General features: G+C 46.1%; 1 protein-coding gene across 8 annotated transcripts in view; it reads right to left on the bottom strand.

Annotated features, from left to right (window-relative positions):
* Nucleotides 1–20,878, bottom strand: part of LOC127579261 (fibroblast growth factor receptor 3-like) — a 228,644-nt gene that overhangs the window by 24,009 nt on the left and 183,757 nt on the right. For 5 of the 8 annotated variants that reach the window (XM_052031925.1, XM_052031932.1, XM_052031942.1 and 2 more), the window contains 4 exons: nucleotides 14,952–15,121; nucleotides 11,595–11,718; nucleotides 8,712–8,902; nucleotides 723–873 (listed from right to left, as the gene is read on the bottom strand). In XM_052031925.1, the coding sequence (XP_051887885.1) occupies nucleotides 723–873; nucleotides 8,712–8,902; nucleotides 11,595–11,718; nucleotides 14,952–15,121 (636 nt within the window). The remainder of the gene's footprint in view (nucleotides 1–722; nucleotides 874–8,711; nucleotides 8,903–11,594; nucleotides 11,719–14,951; nucleotides 15,122–20,878) is intronic. The other 3 variants (XM_052031966.1, XM_052031976.1, XM_052031957.1) reach the window with 1 other exon arrangement.

Below are 20,878 nucleotides of genomic sequence, written 5' to 3'. Positions count from 1 at the left end.
AGGATAGAAGGAAGTGAAGAGAAGAGGAAACAAATCAGGTAAGGTATTGACCGTAGCACCTCGGTTAAAGTCCCCGCACACCACACACCTGAAAGCAAGTAGAAGCACATGTAAAAGTTTCCGCCCTGCTCCAGGGTGGGGCCACGTGATAGACATTCCTACCTCTGCAACCAGCACATCGAGTCAAGAGTTCCCTTCACCAGGCTTTCACTCCCTCTGTCCCATTGTTAGACATGCAAAAGCAAATCAAAAAATGTTTGAACTTGAATAAAAAATTGACCCACAATACACTGGGATTGCTTCAAGTCAGGTCTGGATAGGATGTTTTTAGAGACTGGAGGGTTAAACGAAAGGGGAATGAACATAAATGAATAAATACAGGCACAGCAAACATCTGAGAGCAGCCAATCGTTATTCGATCCAGTGGACAGCCAGAAAGTAACAAAAAGAGGAAAATTGGAGAAAGTAGTGTGTAATAGATGGAATACAATCCTCTTGTATTGTGGGAATTTTTTTTTCCTTAGCAAAGGGCAGCAAGGGGTTTTTCTTTGAATCAAAGCAAGTAAAGAGAAAAGATTACCAGTGATTGGTTGGCAGCCTACAGCAATTTGAGTTCAGTAACATACACGGGATTTTTGTGCCCCATGTTGTGGTGCTGGGGGTGGTGGAGGTTAGAGGTTGTACTCAGCCACTCGAGGCCTGGGACAGAGGTCTGCGTTTACCTGGTTTCGGTTTGTTGACGTACAGCCAGTGCATCTTTTCGGCCACGCCAACGAAGTTGGTGGCCCTACACAGATATTCGCCCTCATCCTGCTCTGTCACATTGTTAAGAATGAGTTTAACGTTTGCTTCAGCGGTTTTACTTATCCACGACTGCAGGAATAGATCACACAGAACAGATCAGTAGGTCAGGTCAGCCTCACGGCAAAGGCTGCAGCCAGTAGCAGTGGACATACCCAATTGGAGACCCTGGGATGGGGTGCAGCAAAGTGGAGAGGGAGTGGCTGAGATCCACAGTGTTCTGAACTCCCCATTTGTCTAGTGGTTCCACCAACTGGGCTGAGATGGTGGGCGTGTGACATCCTGTTAGTTGACCAACATCTGGCCACCTGGACCAATGATCTCAACAGGATCTAAATCCCACCACAGTGGTTCTGGCATTTAAGGTGTTAAATAAATCTGGAATGAGAGTCTAGCATTGGTAATTATGACTGTTAAAATACTGTTGTTGTAGATTCAGCTGGTTCACCTGTGTACTCGAGGGAAGTTTATCTGTCGTCCTTATTCCCAATAACTCCCACACCCACAGCAATGTGGTTGACTTCTAACTGCCCTCTGAACGTCACTCAGCTCAGAGGCAACCGGGAATGGGAAATAAATACCGCTCTAGCTGACACTCCAATCCCATTCATGAATAACTAAAAATAGGAGGTGAGAATCCCATCTAATTATCCTTCCTCCTCTGTAGGCTGGAGCATTGGTGGGGGCGAAGCTGACTCCTTGTCCACCAGACCATGGGGGTGCTCGGCTGTGGCACTGAGGAATGAATGGGTGAGCTTGTCTCCAAACATGTTCTCACTGGTAACCAACTTTAAAGCGAAGTTTAATAGGGCATCCTGCCCACAGACACCGCTCTCTGACCAAATAACAAGCAAGTCACATTGAAATCCTTCTCTAACAATGCCTCTGGGTTTTCTGCTTCATGGGAATATCCTTATCTAATCCAAGCATTTCAGGGAAGTCTGAGTAGTAAATCTCTGAAGGAATCAGAGTCTGAGAAATCATACTTCCCAAAGCCCTAATCCTGGGATACTATCCGTAAATCCTTAATTGTGGAAAGGGGAAGAAAGAGGCGTGCTCTCAATTTTCTCCAGTTTAACACAAATATTATCCCTCTAACCCCAGGTTCCTCAGTCCGCCTGGTTGAATTAGCAGTCTCAGCTGGAGGGAGCGAGTGCACTCTAAGAGTGGTTTCTACTCTTGGGTCCTGCGGATGATCCCACCAGTCCCGAACAGAGGATCCTGGAACAGCACAATAATAAAGCCCACCAAACCAATTGGATCATCGGTCTGGTGTGAACGTGGCTGGTTTGATCATCACAGCCTGATGGAGACTGGCCTTGCTATGCTAGAGAAGCAGATTTCACTGTAAATCCTTTAATTTAAACACCATCCACACACCATTCCTGTCCCACATCCTGCTGGGTCCCTGGACGCCTCTACGTTTAAAGATGAGCTGTTACACATTCACAACGGAGATTCTACTTTAACCAGAAACTGCTGTTTCCCACTGGGGCGGTTCAAAGTTCATCGTATTCCTTTGTGAACTTTGGCTGTTCCCAGTTTTTGAAGGGCTGGGTTGATGAAAGGGCAGACATACTTCCATTTTAATTTTTGATCACAATAACGATAACATATTTTCTTACAGATACAAAGAGAGATCTGCACAAAGCACATCTAGTAAACTATTGGTTTTGCCATGTCCCTTTGTAAACTGCCTTCCATTATCCATCGCTGAGCAGGGTGTTGTGGAGGAAATAATGCAGGAGGGCAGACACTCTGTTTTTACTGTGAGCCCTGGCCCTCTTCGTTCTGTTGCCATCTGCCACATTCAATAAAGGATCATTATAGCCCCAAGCAAGCTCTCCAGGCAAGAACAAAGCAGGTGTCCACTTTCCAGGCACATCCTATCCCTTCTCCACCACCCCTCACTGCCCTGTCTCCAGTTGTTTCCTTTTAGTTATTCCACCAAATCCAAGGATTTTGCTGATTGCTGATCCATTGTTTGCAGCGACTGTTTGATCAACCTGGCGTTTCCACTGGCCTGACCCTTTGAGATGAAGTCATAGCAACCAGGAAGCAAACCACATGGGCTTTGCAAAGTTTCAGGATCTGGCTGTCACTGACAAGACAGACATTTATTGTCTACCTCCAGCTGCCCCGAGAAGAATAACCCATTACACAGGGCATTTCAGAGTCAGCCACATTAGTGTGGGACTGGAGGCACACGCTGGCCAGATCAGGCGTCGTACACTAAAGGATGTCAAAGAAACAATTTTTTTTTTTGTTTGCAAAATCTGATCGCTTCAAGGTCATTTAAACTGGCACCAAGGTCACGAAGAAATTACTTTTCTTACTTATAGAAAAACTTGCATTTATATAATTTTTTAAATCTCCAGACATCTCAAAGTAGGTTCCAACTAAATGGAGTACCTTCTAAAGTCATTCACGGCAAGGCCCTGTGACTTTGTTTAAGGTCCCATCTAACAGAATAATCTTCAGAGAGCCATACACCACTGAAATAGGTCCTTCAGCCTGCTGAGTCTGTGCCAGCTGTCAACCACCTATTTACAGTGATCCCATTCTTATTCTCCCCACATTCCCATCAACTTCTCACAGATTCTACCACTTACCTACACACCAGGAGTAACTTACAGTGGTCAACTAACTTACCGACCCACACGTCTTTGGGATGGGGGAGAAAACCAGGGCAGCTGGAGGAAACCCACAGTCACAGGGGAGAACTCCACACCCGAGTTCAGGACTGAATGCAGGTCACTGCAGCTGTGCAGCAGCAGCCCTACCTCTGCACCATGATGTCATTCTGGTCAAGTGTTTCCTTCGTACTACACTGGAGCACCAGCCTAGGTTTTGTGAAGAAGTGTCCGGTGAGGAATTTTAGTCCTCAGTCCTGTGATTCAGAGTGCTAACAACTGAGCCATAAGTAACACAATATTACGTTATTATTACATAACAGCAAACACCTAAGATTTGCGAACGTTAAGACTTGCATGCATACAGTGCCTTTCACGTCTCTTTCTGGACATCCCAGATGTGTTATGGCTCAATGAAGGTGCTCAACAACGACCTCCAAGCTTGAGGAGTAAGAAGAGCTGTGATGCCACAGTGCACTGTGTAGTGGCAGGGATCACTGTACATCAACCAACAATTTAATCAGAAACTTTATCATGAGGACACTGCACTTTTAGGCAAGCTTTGACCTGTTTACATGGCTGTTGGGCTGATTCCTGAATAATTCCAGCTGCCTGACTTGGGAAGAGACAACACCTCTTGAATTTCCACGGTATCTGGAGCCAGCTTTTCTGCCCCGATGCTGCAGTAATCTCAAGAAACAGACTGATATTTTATTCTTAAAGAAGAAAGTGTCTTTTATCCTTTCGATATCTCTTCAAGAGAAAGGTCTTTTTCAGTGCAGTGGTCCTTCATCCCTGGTAGGGGTGTTAAGACGTCATTGTTTACATGAGGTCTATTTGAAAATCCTCTCTGTGCCCACTGTGCACATTCCATGAATGTTCTGCTCATGCCTCCCCCCCCCCCCACCCCACCTACTTCCCTCGTGCCTCATTCCCATTGTCCTCCCTGATCCCAGATTTAAACTGAACTTAGTTAAACAACAGTACAGCTCAAAACGGCTGCACTGAATCCACAGATGTAAGCATATTGCCCGGCTGCTCAAACAAAAGTGGACAAACAGAGGCTTAAAGTCCTTCCTGTGGCTTGTTTTGCTCCAACTAGTGTACAAGGGTCCTGGCCCCGCTGTCAACCTTGCTGAGCATACAGCTCTTCAAGCTGGGCAAGGCAAGAATCCCGGCAATGGTTTTTGCATTTGGTTTCTCCGACAACAGGTAGATGGAATGGACACTGCAGAGTCGGCCAGTGTGGTGGGCGGATGTTGGGGGTCACTGACACTCTCCCCACACCAGAGCCGTTGGTGGAACTGAAAATCACCAGTGCCACTAGTTGGATGCACTTCCCACAAACCTTTATCACTGGCCTTGGGAATTTCTACAGGAGTTATGGAGTGGGTGACGAGCAGGGTAAAGGGTGGGGGGGGGGGGGGGGTTGGTGTGTGGGGAATGGGGTCGGAGCAGGTTGTGGAGTGGGGTTTAAGGTGTGGGGTGAGTCAGGGTACAGGGTTAGGTACCAAGTGGGGTGTGAGGGTGGGGCTGAGAATGGGTATGGGAGTTGGGTAGATGGAGTGGGATGGAATAGAGGGGGAACCAGATGGGGCGTGGACTGAGGGAGTGTCTGTGGTGGGGTGGGTGATTGGAGTAGGGCCGGGTGTAGAGTGGGTTGGAGGTGGGGTGTGGTTCAGGACGAGGTTTGGATGGGGGCCGTGTGAGTTGGGGCTGGGTGAGGGATTGGGATGGAGGAACGTTGTGCAGGGCAGAAAAACACGGGGTGAAGTATGCTGGTGAGATGTGGTAGTGAGGGGTGCTGGCAAGTCGTTGGAGTGGGTTTGTATGTGGGGTGTGGTGGTGGTGAAGGTGGGATGGGTTGAGGTGTGTGAGGGGAGGGGTGATTCTCTTCACCTGCTGCTCTCTGTGATTTGATCTCACCATTTCCTAAAAGTGCACTGAATTACTCTCTTCCCACTTGCCAGTTACAAAAAGGACTCCCTGCTACTGTTCCCAAGTGTCCGTTCCCCATGGGGTTGGGAGTCTGTTCCCACACACTACTCCTTACCAACAGGAGGCTCCCACCTCATTTCCTATGTGTGCTGATTTGGCTACAACCTGCAGCAGGGGAACCCAGACTCACATTAAAAGCCCCCCCACCCCTGCTTATTATTGACTCACTGTCATTATAGAGACAGAGGTCGGCACTGAGGGGACATCAACCTTTAGGGCCTTTGGTTCAATGTGACAAAGGCTGATTCATTCACTCATTCCCCCAGCAGGACAATAGTTCGTTAACACTCTGATAAATCAAAGCATTTGTTGACCAGACTGCACCAGGCGATGAGCTGGAGTTGGGAGGGAGTACAACTCACAGCTGCAGCCTACTGCGGCAGTGTAGCGGTTAGCGTAACGCTATTGCAGCACCAGCAACCTGGGTTCAATTCCAGCCACTGTCTCTAAGGAGTTTGTACTGTGTCTGCATGGGTTTCCTCTGGGTGCTCTGGTTTCCTCCCATGTTCCAAAGATGTACGGGTTAGGAAGTTGTGGGCATGCTATGTTGGCGCCGGAAGCGTGGTGACACTTGTGGGCTGCCCCAAAAACACTACGCAAAAGATGCATTTCACTGTGTTTCGATGTACATGTGACTAATAAAGAAATCTTATCTATTGTAGAGGTCACACTAGAATCATAGAGCACTATGGCACAGAAACAGGCCCTTCGGCCCATCTAACCCATCCCGGCCTTGTGTTCTGCCTAGTCCCATCTACCTGCCCTTGGACCATAGCCCTCCATACCTCTCTCATTCATGTACCTATCCAAACTTCTCTTAAATGTTACAATTGAACCTGCATCCACCACTTCCGCTGGCAGTTCGTTCCACACTTGCACCACCCTCTGAGTGAAGAAGTTCCCCCTCAGATTCCCCTTAAATACTTCACCTTTCACCCTAAACCTTTGACCTCTAGTTCTGGTCTCACCCAACCTTAGGGGAAAAAGCTTGCATGCATTCATCCTATCTATACCCCTCATAATTTTGTATACTTCTATATAATCTCCCTTTATTCTCCTGCGCTCTAGGGAATAAAGTCCTAACCTATTCAACCTATCCCTACAACTCAAGTCCCGGCAACATCCGTGTAAATTTTCTCTGCACTTTCTTAAACTTATTGATATCTTTCCTGTAGGTAGGTGACCACAACTGCACACAATCCTTTAAATTTGGCCTCACCAACGCCTTATACAACTTCAACATAACATCCCAACTCCTGTACTCAGTGCCGCGATTTATGAAGGCCAAAGTGCCAAAAGCTCTCTTTACGATCCTGTCTACCTGTGATGCCACTTTCAAGGTATTATGGATCTGTATTCTCAGGTCCCTTTGTTCTACCGCACACCTCAGAGCCCTACCATTCACTGTGCAAGTTTTACCCTGGTTTGTCCTCCCAAAGTGCATCGCCTCACACTTGTCTGCATTAAATTCCATCTGCCATTTTTCAGTCCATTTTCCTAGCTGGTCCAGATCACTTTGCAAACTTTGATAGTCTTCCTCGCTGTCCACTGCACCCCCAATCTTGGTGCTATCTGCAAATTTGCTGATCCAGTTTACCAAATTATCATCTAAATCATTAATATAGATGAAAAACAACAACGGGCCCAGCATTGATCCTTGTGGCACACCACTGCTCATAGGCCTCCAGTCAGAGAGACACCATCTACTACCACTCTCTGGCTTCTCCTGCTAAGCCAACGTTGAATCCAATTGACTACTTCATCCTGAATGCCAAGCGACTTAACCTTCTGGAGCAGCCTCCCATGCAGGACCTTGTCAAAGGCCTTGCTAAAGTCCATGTGAACAATGCCCACTGCCTTCCCCTGATCCACCTTCCTCTCAAAAAGTTCTGTAAGATTGGATAGACATGACCTGCCACGCACAAAGCCATGTTGATTATCCCTATTCAGGCCCTGTCTATTCAAATACTTACATATCCTGTCCCTCAGAATACCTTCCAATAATTTACCCACGACTGACGTCAGGCTCACTGGCCTGTAATTTCCTGGATTATTCTTAGAGCCTTTCTTAAACAACGGAACAACATTAGCTGTCCTTCAGCACCTCACCCGTGGCTAAAGACATTTTAAATATCTCTGCTAGGGCCCCTGCAATTTCTGCACTAGCCTCCCACAAGGTCCGAGGCGACACCTCGTTTATCCATCCTAATTCGCCCCAAGACAGCAAGCATCTCCTCTTCCATAATCTGGATACAGTCCAGGACCTCACTACTCTTTTTCTTCAGTTCTATAGACTTTGTATCTTGTCTCTTGAGTAAATACAGACGCAAAAAATTCATTTAAGATCTCCTCCATCTCTTTCGGCTCCATGCATAGATGACCACCCTGATCTTCAAGAGGACCAATTTTGTCCCTTACTATCCTTTCGCTCTTAATATAGCTATAGAAACCCTTGGGATTCTCTTTCACCTTGTCTGCCAGAGCAACGTCATGTCCTCTTTTAGCCCTCCTGATTTCTCTCTTAAGTATTCTTTTGCATTTCTTATACTCAAGTGCCTCATTTGATCCTAACTGCTTATACTTGATATGCGCCTCTTTCTTTTTCTTTACCAGGGCCTGAATATCCCTCGATAACCAAAGTTCCCTAAACCTGTTAGCCTTGCCTTTTATCCTAATGGGAACATACAGATTCTGTACTCTCAATATTTCACTCTTGAAGAGCCTCCCACTTACCAAGCATCTCTTTGCTGGACAACAACCTATCCTAATGCACACCTGCAGATCCCTTCTGATACCATCAAAATTGGCCTTCCTCCAGTTTAGAATCTTAACCCTAGGACCAGTCTTATCCTTCTCCATAATTATCTTGAACCGAATAGAATTATGATCACTAGATCCAAAATGTTCCCCTACACTCACTTCTGTCATGTGCCCTGTCTCGTTCCCTAAGAGGAGATCAGGTATCGCGCTCTCTCTAGTTGGGACCTCTACATATTGATTAAGGAAACTTTCCTGAACATACTTGACAAACTTGATCCCATCCAGTCCTTTTACAGTATAGGAGTCCCCGTCAACATATGGAAAGTTAAAATCAACCGCTATCACAACTTTATATTTCCTACAACTGTCTGCTATCTGTCCACAAATTCGGTCCTCTAAATCCTGCTGACTAAATCCCACTATTATAACATTGTCACTGGGAGCGAATGAATTCTACCGAGACTGCAGTGAGACCTTACTGGTGGTCACGCTCAGTTACTCAACCACTCTGCTACTTACTTTCAACACTGTAACGTAGGGAGCTCCATCTGGGCCCACTTTGCTGCCATTTACTTCCACGTGCTTGAGCCACTGGATGTGTGGCTGTGCATCGCTGAAGACCTTGCAGTGAAATTCCACATCACTGCCCACCACCACTGACTGGTTGGCAGGCAATCCCGCCTGGAGAATAGGCCGATGTGGCGACCGTTCTGAAAACAAAGTCAAGGTCGAGTTTATTGTCATATGCAAAAGTACATGTGTGCACAGGTGCAATGAAAAACTTACTTGCAGCAGCATCACAGGCACATAGCATCATATAAGAAGCATTCACAAGGAAAACATAAATTATACACAATTTTTACAAAAAAGAACACAATTAGAACAAAAAATCCCACACACCATTCCCCAGGTTAATCCAAAGAAACTCACATAACACTGTTTTCTTTAGAATGTATAATTGAATGGCTGTTATTATTCATCTGGCAGGCAAAGGATTATCAGCATTTGGATGAGATACAGAAAGGGGGCCCGGGTGAATAACCGGAGTGCAGGGGGGGATGAGCCCAACATACAGCCGTCTCACAGCATGGACTGGGAGCAGCCCACATGGCTTTAACAGAGGTATTCAAAAGGCATAAGCCAGGCTAACAAGCCCACCTGATCCATTCCAGTCACTGGTCTATGCTGCATACTGAACTCAATCCACACAGCCTGGAGAAAAGCAACTGCAGGTCAGCTCCAAGAGAGTGAAGTTCTGGTGTACAGGAGACACAAACGGGGTGCAGATGCTGGAATCTGCAGCAAAAAAAACGAGCTGCTCCATGGGTCAGGCAGCATCTGTCGAGGGAAATTGACAGTTGACATTTCGAGTCAAGACCCTTCAAATGGACTGAGAGTAGTAGATGAAGGGTCTAGATGAATGGAACATTGACTCTCCATTTCCCTCCACAGATGCTGCCTGACCCGCTGAGTTTCTCCAGCAGCTCGTTTCTTGGGTACAGGTTCCTCTTTGGAGATCAGAGGACAATGGCTCAGGTTGCAGCTTCAGTACAGTACTGAGGCTGTGCTGTGCTGTCAGAAGGGCTGCTGTCTTATGGATGACATTACACTGTGGCCCGGTCTGCTCCCGAGAAATGGCTGGTGTGGATCTTCCATGGAGGTGACCAGTTCACTTTGACGAGGGGCATGATTTCACCCAGATGTGATCACCAGAGCAAGCTACTCCAGGTAAATTTGAGTTAATCAATCCAAATTCTAGGCTCCTGTGCCACTGGTTCAAGAGAACACAAGAGTCTTGGAAAGAATGACTCCTCAACCAATACCTCTGAAACAGACTGTCTAATCACTAGCACATTGTTGTTCATGGGTCCCCATTGTGAGCAGATTGGCAGATTCCTAAATCACATCACTACACAGGTAAGACACTGGCTATAATGTGAATCTTTAATCGATTCAAGTGAAATGGCCCATAGACTCTTCCACATTTTATTACTCGCTCCTTAAAGGTTTGTGTAATTGGATTTTCTTCAATTACCTTTAAGTGTACTAGAAATTATTATTATTAGACGTAAGTAATTACTATGATTTTTCACAGAGAGTCACCACAATTGAAAGCTTCTACTTTCAGCTACTGTTCCATTCTTTATATGCCTTTCCAGTTTAGAGAGTGAGAAAATCCCCAATCCCTCCATAGATCACACACGGTCTTGGTTATTATCCAAATCAGAGTCCCAAGAGATAGTCTGTAGAAATGCTCCCAGATCCCCAAAGGTAATCAAACTAAAGTCCAGAACATTCAACCATTCCACTCATGCAATTCCATTCTCCAGCTGCCTTCCACAACAGCAGATTCCCACCAGTTCCCCTTGTTCTCAATCGTTAATTACCACTGATAGTGGCTCTACTTCAATATTATTCCATTCCCTTCTTTAACGGATTTACTTGCCCTGATCACCCTTGCTTTTGCCTGGAGCAAGTTTCTGGCTCTCTGCTGATACCAGTTGGTTACTGCCTTCCAGAAAGGGTTTAAGCTGGACTTCAGATTTCACTCTCTGCTTTAAGTTTTGACTTTGAACAACAATATAAGATAAGCAATACTCACTCAGCCATGCATTTCAAATTTTGCAGCTAATTTGTGCAAAGTAGGATCCCACAAAAAAGGAATCTATTTTAGGGTGCTTGGTGGTGTTTAACTGGATGGGACCATGGTCCTTCTATGTTCTAGCCATATGGTTTACTTATCTGAGCCTCAGTTTAACATCTCAGCCAAAAGGTAATGTTTTTGACAATACAGTGTGTACAGGATATAACAAAGAGTACTCAGCATAGTAAAACTCTGATAATCTGGCACCCTCTGGACCTTGATGGTGCTGGATTAGCAGATATTCTGGACTATTCGATGTTACTGCTTTTAGTTTCCAAACATACTTTTACTTCACTTTTTTACATGTCACACAGTAGTCCAATAAATTTTCCAGTGAATCTGGTGAGGTTAAAAGGATTGGGAAATACACACTCTGGACCCCGTCCCCAGATGCAAACCCACCCACGTTCCCGACTCCTGGTGCCCTGGACCCCAACCCTGGCTCCAGAGACGTACCCAGTCCACAGTCCAGACGCAGACCCTGAGGATCCCCAGATCTGGCCACACGTCCCACCTGCACGCTGGGGATGTAGCTGACATTCTGGACTAATGAGTGAGCCAGATGCCAAACCATTAGGATTTCCAAGCAACTGGATGTTGAATTTTCCAAGTTTTACTGTACTGTTCAGGTGCATCAGCCTAGATCTGTTCACAGGTCCTGGACCCACAACTTTAACACACTCAGTACCAATGTTTCATGGAGTGATTTCAATCCATATTTGTAAGGACCTTGCTAAACCTGAACACAGCTCTCTTACCGAGTACATCCAGCTGGTAAGTGTGGCTAATGCTGCCGTACTTGTTTTCCACCACACAGGTATAATTGCCACGGTCTGAGGGGACCACACTCTCCATCACCAAACTCCACTGCTGGTGTCGCAACTAGAGAAAGGAATCAGACAAAAACAGAAACCACATTATTCAAGAGCTGATGTCTGAATTTAGAGTACATGAGGATTCTTTAGTATCAAATGAAATCTACTGAATGGTTGAGCAGACACAAGAGGATGACTGGCTTCCTCCTACTCCTAAGCCATTTCTGAGCCTTCGGCTTTAACTGGAGATATGAGAGCAGTTCATGTGGGGAGATCAAACGCAGTAACAACTGTCACTGTCCAAGGCACCCCGTCAATATAAAACTGCCCCCAGGCAGGCCGTTAACAGCTGAGTTACAGCGAAATGCTGATGAGGATCTGAGCAAGCCTCTTTGGGTTGCCTCAGAGTTCTTTTCTCACGTACACTGTCCCTTGAGGGAGGGGAAGGCCACAGTAATTCAGAGCCATTCCTGGGGCTTGCTGAGCACCTTAAAGACCTAAAGTCTTACATATATGATGCGACAATCACTTTCTCTTCTGCAAGAAAGATAGCTGCTAACCAGCAAATAAACTTATAAGAGTTTATAATGCAGTAACAATGGACCAACCCTGCCCAGAATGACTGACTGGAATCTACTTTAGCTGTTGGCTTTGAGTGTTTAGGAGCACAGAATTGCGTTGTGGTTGGTTCAAAGGAGGATTGGTGAGGAAATGGTTAAAAACAACATTGCATTGGAACATTACGGCATTCTCTTGAGTGGTGGCGGCTTTACTTTGGGTTTGCAGGATAGAGTAAGTCTCACTTGGCACACAGTCCTCAATACTGGGATTTGGCAGGGAGGGGTTAGGTGTGGAAAGCGTTCACTTTCCAGTGACCATGCTCACTTTGATAAACACAACAATAAACAACCTCACTCTTTCTGGTCTCTCTAACTGTGCACAGCATGCACAGGAGTTCTACTTGCTTTTGTGTTAGTTTATTTGATTACCAGTCTGGAAACCTCACTCCCGATCACAATCCAGTGACTCTGTGGGCATGTGTACAGGAGCAGACAGCGGGCGAGGACAGGCCTTTGCAATGCCCACTGCATTCAAATAACCCAGTGGTGTGAAACTTCTGCTTTCTTATGTGAACAGGGGCCACTTGGGTGAGGGAATCAACACTCAAGGAAGCGCACTGCAGCAACAGTTTCGGGAGAGGAAGGGAATAAATGAAACATCGCTGAACTGTTGCTCGGAATGAGAAGGACAAAACAAAAGTAAAACATTTGGACCCTTTTGCTGCAGCTTACAAGACAATTGCTGGCTTCCTTGGTTAGTAAAGGATTAAAACAAGCCTTGCATTCATGCGGTTAAGCATGCAATGTCACATGGGCTTTAGAGGATTAGAAAATATTGCAGATTCCTAAAAGGATTTGAAAGCTGCTTTAAAGTAGGATTTTAGACCAAAAGCCAACTTGTCACTTCTGGTTTGTGTATAATTCCAAGCTGAAGGCAGCAGGTTTAGATAAATTTAACAAAACTAAACAGCATTTCATATGGTCAAACACATGTTTATAGTTGTTCAGTAGGTTTACAGCTGTCATTAAAGGCAAGTTGTTTGTGGCTTTAAGCTGCTGTTCTTTGTCAAGAGGTTTCAGCTTGTTCTCCATTAACAGTGGATGGGTAGTCAATCCCATTGTGATTTCTGTCTCCCAGCGGATGAAGGGCAGTGGAGAATGTTCTGGAGGGAACAACATTTATTCTAACCTCTGGGAGATAAGGCTGGACAAGGTCTGATGGAGCCATCACCCAGCCAGCATCATCTCCGCAGCTGGTGTCCATAGATCACCGTCAATGGGATTCCCTCAAACGAACCTCTCTTCGGCATGCGTGAGACTAGAAAATGGCCTCTGTAGGCTCTTCCACCATCATTGCTGAGCTGGATTCCCTTAGACCAACTGAAAGGGTGGATGAGTTTACTTACAAAATGTTTAACATTTTTATAATAATGATCAATTGTGGGGTCGGTGAGTGCAGAGGCTACTTTTACTTTTTAAACTCCTCCTCCTCCCATCCTCCACACAAATATCAGGCCCAAAGGCGGCCTTTGCTTTTAAAGCACTGCTTTTTATACTGTACAAGGTGATAAGAGGAATAGATTGACTGGACAGTCAGAGACTTTTTCCCAGGGCGACAATGGCTAACACGAGGGGACATAATTTTAAGGTGATTGGAGGAAGGTATAAGGGGGACATCAGGGGTAAGTTTTTTTACACAGAGGGTGGTGGGTGCGTGGAACGCACTGCCTGCAGAGGTTGTGGGCACAGATACATTAGGGACGTTTAAGAGACTCTTAGATAGCCATATGAATGATAGAAAAATAGGGGGAGGGAAGGGCTAGGTAGATCTTAGAGCAGGATAAAATGTCGGCAGGACATTGTGGGCCGAAGGGCCTGTACTGTGCTATAGTGTTCTATGCTCTATATAGAAAGTCAATTTTGAGGCATTAGACAGGATCACATTTTGAAATTTACACTGAACTCTTCACTTCAAATTAGCTGCTGAGCATAACTGGGGCTTGCGAAACACATTTTCCAAAGATCTTTTAGCTGGGATAGGGTCAACTCGGCGTTAGTGTTAACCGAGTGATATCCTGACAGACTGCTTGGCATGCAGCACCCCCTTTTATATGCCAGTGCCAAGAAAGATAAATTCCATTACAATGGGTGTCATCAAAATACTGAGGAAACATTGACAGGGGTCACTCACCCCACGAGCTGGGTTCTAAACAAATAGAAAGTCTCCACAGTAATTCTCAGGACTTTTGGCAGAAGGCCTGATCCAGCACTTTTAAAGTGCTGGTGCCTTTCATCATCTGTATCCACTGCTGACAAGGCCTGTCTGCAGCAGCTTGCCCTGCCTCCACTGATGCACCGCTAATCCTCTGGGACTGCCCTGACCTGCTCGTTCTGTCACATCGTCCATCCCATCAGCGTCTCGGTGCTGCTGGCAACGGGCCCCAGGTGTTCTGTTAGGTTAAAGGGGGCGGCCATCACGGCCACAGAAGATGAAGGCAGTGATTCTAAATTACTCCCAAACTGAAGTGGCAGTCAAGGATGGACAACAAACGCCAGCAAACGTTTAAATGAAGAAACAAATTTTTTTTGGAGACAGGAGCTGTGGGTCTGAAATGACCTGACTGATGTTTACTTATCCTTTGCACTTTGACCTTATTTGACACATAACCAATTGTGAGCTTGCTGAGCAATGGGTGGGCACCGTGAATGGTTGCAACCTGACAGGCTGCAGACAGCTCACCTTGATGCCTCCGATCCGATGCTCGCCCCTAAACTCCTTGCCGTTCTTCAGCCAGTGGATGGTGGGGGTTGGGTTCCCTGCAGCGGGGCAGCGGAAGCGGACTGTGTTAGCTGCAGGCACTGCGTGGAGTTTCTTCTCCATCCGGTCGGGTCGGGCCCAGTACGGAGCTCCTGAAAATGGCAATAAGTGAGAAAGTCGACAGCTTGTACTAGTGGCCAACACAACAACAGAATTTATCTTGCTTTGGGTGAATCTCATGTTACTAAAAAATGATTTGTACCCAATTCATGGCCATAATTTCTCCAGCATTCCTGAGTTCCACTCAGTTTCAGCTGCAACTTCCTCATAACTCCACCGTCTGTCGTTGAGTTGCGTGGCCTTGCTGACTGTTGTAGCTCCCTCTCTCTCTTGCCCACAAAACATCAGTTGCATACCTTCCACCAGGAGACAATCCCACTCACCACCACAAACTAAACCCCCCCCCCCGCCCCCCGATCCAGACCAGAGCCTTAGCTTCCCTCACAATCTTCCTCTCCTCCACTGCACATTGTGGAGTCATAGTCAAACAGCACAGAAACAGGCCCTTCGTCCCACCCCATCCATCAGATACCCATCAACATTAATCCCATTTACCTGTACTTGGTCCGTAATCTTCTCTGTCTTGGTGATTCAAGTACTCATCTAGATACTTCTTAAACTACATGAGAGTCTCTGTCTCCTCTCTTTCTTAAATATATTCAGTGACTTCCTCTAAATCTGACCCACCGTTTACTCCATCCTTTCTCAATGGGAGGACCTCCAGTCTCCTTATCTTTACTCCCGAAAACCCTCAGCCTCACTCTCTGGAACTCACTCCCAAAAACCCCACAGCCTCACTTTCTGTAACTCACTCCCAAAATCATCAGCCTCGCTCTCTGGAACTCACTCCAGGTAATGCTCAGCTTCATTCTCTGAAAGCCACCCCCTAACCCCACCCTCTCCAAGCCTCACTCTATGGAAATCTTTGCCACCTTCACTTGCTGTGAAGAAGACACTCTCAACGCGTGCTGTGCTTTTGATTGGTTCTCCTTCTTTCCCTGCTCTGCTTGGTTCCTATCTTTACTCTACAATGAAGGACCTTGTGGCGTTTTTTATTCTGTTAAGATCCACATTGGTTGGTGAAGGAGGCAACTTTTCACATGGACAAATCAAACAGGGTTTGATGCAGGAGTCCTGAAAGCTCTCTCCACTTGCAACCACTTGCTTTAAAGCTTCCGACAATTCCAGTTGCCAAATTCTTGTCCTTATCAATGATCAAACCAGCCTAAGTACATCAAGGAAACAGCTCCAATGGGACCCAAAACATTAAAGAACAGTTCCTAGGGAAAGGGTCGGAGCCAAATGATCACTGCCGGTGTCTGGAGTGAGCAATTACAATGAGGGAGAAAAGTGACTGCAGACAGGAGCAGCATGATAGCTGCTAACAGGAGAGCGGTGGCCTTCCAAACAGCGCATGACAAGATAACGGGCTTCCAAATAAAAACAGAAACTGCTGAAAATGTTCAGCAGGTCAGCCAGCATCTGTGGAAAGAGAACGAGTTGATGCTGCTGCTGCAAGTAAGTTTATCATTGTACCTGTGCATAAATGTACTTGTGCGTATGACAATAAACCCGACTTTGAGTTAACAATTCAGGTCCGGGACCCTTCTTCAGAACATTAACAGTTTTTCCCGGTAAATTGGTTTATACTGTCACATGGACTGAGGTACAGTGAAAAACTTGTCTTGCATACTGTTCATACAGATCAATTCAAACAGTACATTGAGGTAGTACAAGGTAAAACAATAACAGAATGCAGAATAAAGTGTTACAGGTACAGAGAAAGTGCAGTGCAGGTAGACAATAAGGTGCAAGGTCATAACGAGGTAGATTGTGAGGTCAAGAGTCCATCTTATTGTACTAGGGAACCGTTCAATAGTCTTATAACAGCGGGATAGAAGCTGTCCTTGAGCCTGGTGGTACGTACTTTCAGGCTTTTGTATCTTCTGCCCAATGGGAGAGGGGAGAAGAGAGAATGTCTGGGCTAGGCGGAGTCTTTGATTATGCTGGCTGCTTTACCGAGGCAGCGAGATGTGTAGACAGAGTCCACAGAGGGGAGGCTGGTTTCTGTGACACGCTGAGCTGTGTCCACAACTCTCTGCAGTTTCTTGCGGTCACTGACAGAGCAGTTGCCATACCAAGCCATGATACATCCAGATAGGATGCTTTTTATGGTGCATCGATAAAAATTGGTGAGGGTCAATGGGAACATGCAAAATTTCTTTGGCCTCCTGAGGAAATAGAGGCGTTGGTGAGCTTTCTTGTCCGTGGCATCCACGTGGTTGGACCAGGTCAGGCTATTGATGATGTTCCCTCCGAGGAACTTGAAGCTCTCAACCCTCTCGACCTCAGCACCATAGATATAAACATCTTTCCACAGATGCTGCCTGACCTGCTGAGTGTTTCCAGCATTTTCTGGTTTTATTTCAGATTTCCAGCAACTGCAGTTTTTTTGATTTCCTTTGGGTTTCAAAATAGTTTGGATAGTGTAAGCATATTGTGCCGACAGAAATGCTCAGAAATGGACTTTGCTACAACTGGAACTTAACCATTTGTAGCTTTGATGCCCTCCACTGCCGAATAGCCCATGATGTGAGAGGGTTGCCAGACCATGTGGAACTGCACTGCAGCAAGAAGACAATGCTTCCAGCCAAGGAGGGGAGAAAACTTAAGTGAAGAAAATGGTCCAATTGGGACCACGGAACAGGGCAGCAGCAAGGCTAATAAATTCTAACACAGGCTCTTCTGCCATCGAAACCTGCTTCCATATTCCCAGCAAGTTGCACTGAATTCCCTCTGTTGACAAGAAAAAGACTCTGCGAGAACCTCTCCATCTCAGAATGGAAAGCAGGGGCCTATTCTGGCCCACTCCCGTACATCCCTCCCCCATTCCCCAAACAAACCCCGACAAGAGCTGTCACAAACCTGCAGCTCTCGGTAGGAGCTAGATCCACTGACAAATAAATGTGGCGTGTTTGCAGGTGGCACTGACCTCCTCTGAGCGGGAATGGAAAGTTGTGTCAACATTTCATACACCTTTCCAAGATGTAATTTATAAACTTAAAAAAAAATGAGTGTGGACTGGAATGATTAATCTGCTCTCCCTTGCCAAGTTCTCCACCCACTCCCCATTCCTCCTGCACCACCCTACATTCTGGTTGCTTCAGACTGTGCTTTCCCAATGTGTAACCACACAGGTGAGAGGCTGCCTGTGTACCATTCATGCCTGCGTTCTGAATGTGTGTGTGTCTTGGGCAGCTGTGGGCAAGCAAAGGGGTGAGAGTGAGGGAGGATTTAGGGAAGATTCCTGTCTATCAGCCTGGGCAACGCTTCACACATTGTTTGCCTGTCATATATCGCTGGGCTCTATCACTACTCACCCAGCATGGAGCAGCAGCGTTAAACTAATTTACTTTCCCAGCACCAAGAGCTTAATCAAAGCTTGCTGCTTTGGGCCAATGCTGGGTCACAGCAGTTCTCACTGTTAACCTTCACATGCGAGTCGAACCAATAATGCAAGCCATTTATTTTTCCCTGGCACTCAGTAGATATTGGCTGACAGATTTGCAGTGAGGGAGATGTTTCTCTGCAGACAGATATGGCCAAGAACATTGTCTCCCTGACCTCAGCACTAACAAGAGAACTCAATGACTGCCAACGCAAAGTGATTTAATTTCACTGAACAAAACTATTTATGAGGCAGTGGGGAACAAGGTTATGGGCTGTGGGAAAAAGACTACATCAGCCCTGGATCAGAGGTGTGCTCATGGTTAATCAAGCACTCACTGTGAGGCACATTTGCATGTGTCTGTATGAGGATGAGAATGAAGGCAAACTGCCTAGAATAACTTCTCAAACCAATGATTAGGGTTCCAACTCCCAGCTGCTGCTTTCAGATTTCCAATGTTGAGCAAGAGAAGTGGGCTTTCCCTTCAATCTGTGCCGTGATATGTTGTGGGACGTTTCTGGTGTTTTTTTACCTCTTGCAGCCTCAAAATGTGCCAAACTCAAAAATTCTTCTTAAAGTAAATGTGGCTCATTTGTGTCACAAACCCTGCCCGCTAATCATTGTCCATGGTCTGTAGCTCATGGGGTCTTGCTGGAAGTGGACTGTGGTTTCCATGTGCATCATTATTATACCAGTCTGAGCTGGTGGTATGTACGCTAAACGCTTTTGTACCAGAGCTTTGTTTGTGTCTTGTTCATGTTCTCTGTATGACAACTGGCAGATTTAACATTTGGACATCATTCTGAGCCTTTCCACATCTAGCCTGGATTGATACAAGACTGTCAGTTTATCATTACCTCCTGCAAACTCTCCAATGCACCTGAATGTCCAACACAGAAGAGCTTTCCTCCAACTAAACCTTGCATAGAAGGAATCCATTGGTGGCCAGTTTCTACGGCTGAAATGTCTGCAACCTTTGCGTTCCATTTGACAATAAACTCTGATACTGTCCCACACTCGCTCCACCAGCAGGACCGTCTGCCTCCAACCTAGCCTCAACTTATCGACTGCTGAAACCCTCATTCATCCGGTCATTCCTAGTCTTCATCTTTTTCACTCTGCCGGAAGGTTGTGCTCATCCAAAACATGGTTGCTGTGAAGCCGTGCACTCAGTCCCCTGCACCAGTGACCTCAGTGCCCTTTCCTGGCTCCCACGCCTGTAAAGCTTCAGTCCTTACAATTCCCTACACAGCCTCACCCCTTCCTATTCCTTGATGTCTTCCAGACAGCAATTTATGCAAAATCTTCTGACCTCCAATACATCACAGGTTTTATTCTTTCCGTCAATGGCAGCCATGCCTTCAGCTCTCAGGGACCTGACCTCCTGGATTTCCTTCCCTAAACCTCTCTGCTTCTCCATCTCTTCCCCTTTAGAATATTCCTTAAAACTCACCGCTTTGCCAAATTGTTTGTGCTCAGCAATAACCACACTTCTCTGGTAATATTTTAGTGAAGTGCATTCCGGTTTTTCACCAAGTTAAAAGCACTAAATAAATGCAAATGCTTGTTGTTGCACTTACTGCTGTTATTATGCACATTAGAAACAGCCAAGGATGTAAATGGTCCTGAAACCTGAAGTACGCTTTTCAGCCTGGATGGCTCTGGATGAAAATGCCTTCACCTGAAGAGCTTCCTTCACGCCAGACCAAAGGGACAGTGCCCACTTGTGAAACAAGCAGTCACTGAAATCCCAGGTTATCAATCCCCTCTTTGACTCCTTAGCCACTAAGTGCTCTAAATATGCAAGAGCAGCAAGCCCACAAGTATGATTTTCTCATTCTCTCCTTTCGCATTTCCTTTCAACATGGAAGGAGGCCATTTGGCCCACTGAGTCCATGCTGGTCCACAAAGTAACCTCATGCCCTTCTGGTTTATAAGAAACCTTTTCTCCCCAAATTGCCATCAACTCCCCTGAAGTTGTACCACTCTCCTACCCACTAGGGGCGATTTACAGAGGGCAATTAGCCTCCCAACCTGCATGTTTTTGGGATGTGGGAGGAAACCGGAGTACTCAAGGAAACTCGTATGGTGACACTGTGCCACCCTCATCACCCTGATCACTTGGGAAGGTGTTGGCCCAAGAAGTAAAGCTGCTTCAGGGCACTGACTGCTATTGAGAGAGAGAGAGTATTAGTAGAATTATGAAACTGTAGGTTATCTCACAAGCAAACTAATATATTGATCAACAATCAGACGAGGGAGTCTTGCTTAAATCATAATTCTCCATAATCCCTTCCTGATTGAACACTGGTTATAGACTGTCCCAACCAATGCACGGATGTGCCAATGACACACCTGTATCCCAGGGTGGTACACACAGAAGGGCTGGAGACGTGAATTA

Source organism: Pristis pectinata, chromosome 2 (assembly GCF_009764475.1).
Source record: "Pristis pectinata isolate sPriPec2 chromosome 2, sPriPec2.1.pri, whole genome shotgun sequence".
Classification (NCBI taxonomy): domain Eukaryota; kingdom Metazoa; phylum Chordata; class Chondrichthyes; order Rhinopristiformes; family Pristidae; genus Pristis; species Pristis pectinata.
Note: the sequence above shows the minus strand (reverse complement) of the source record. Positions and strands in the feature narration are given on the sequence as shown.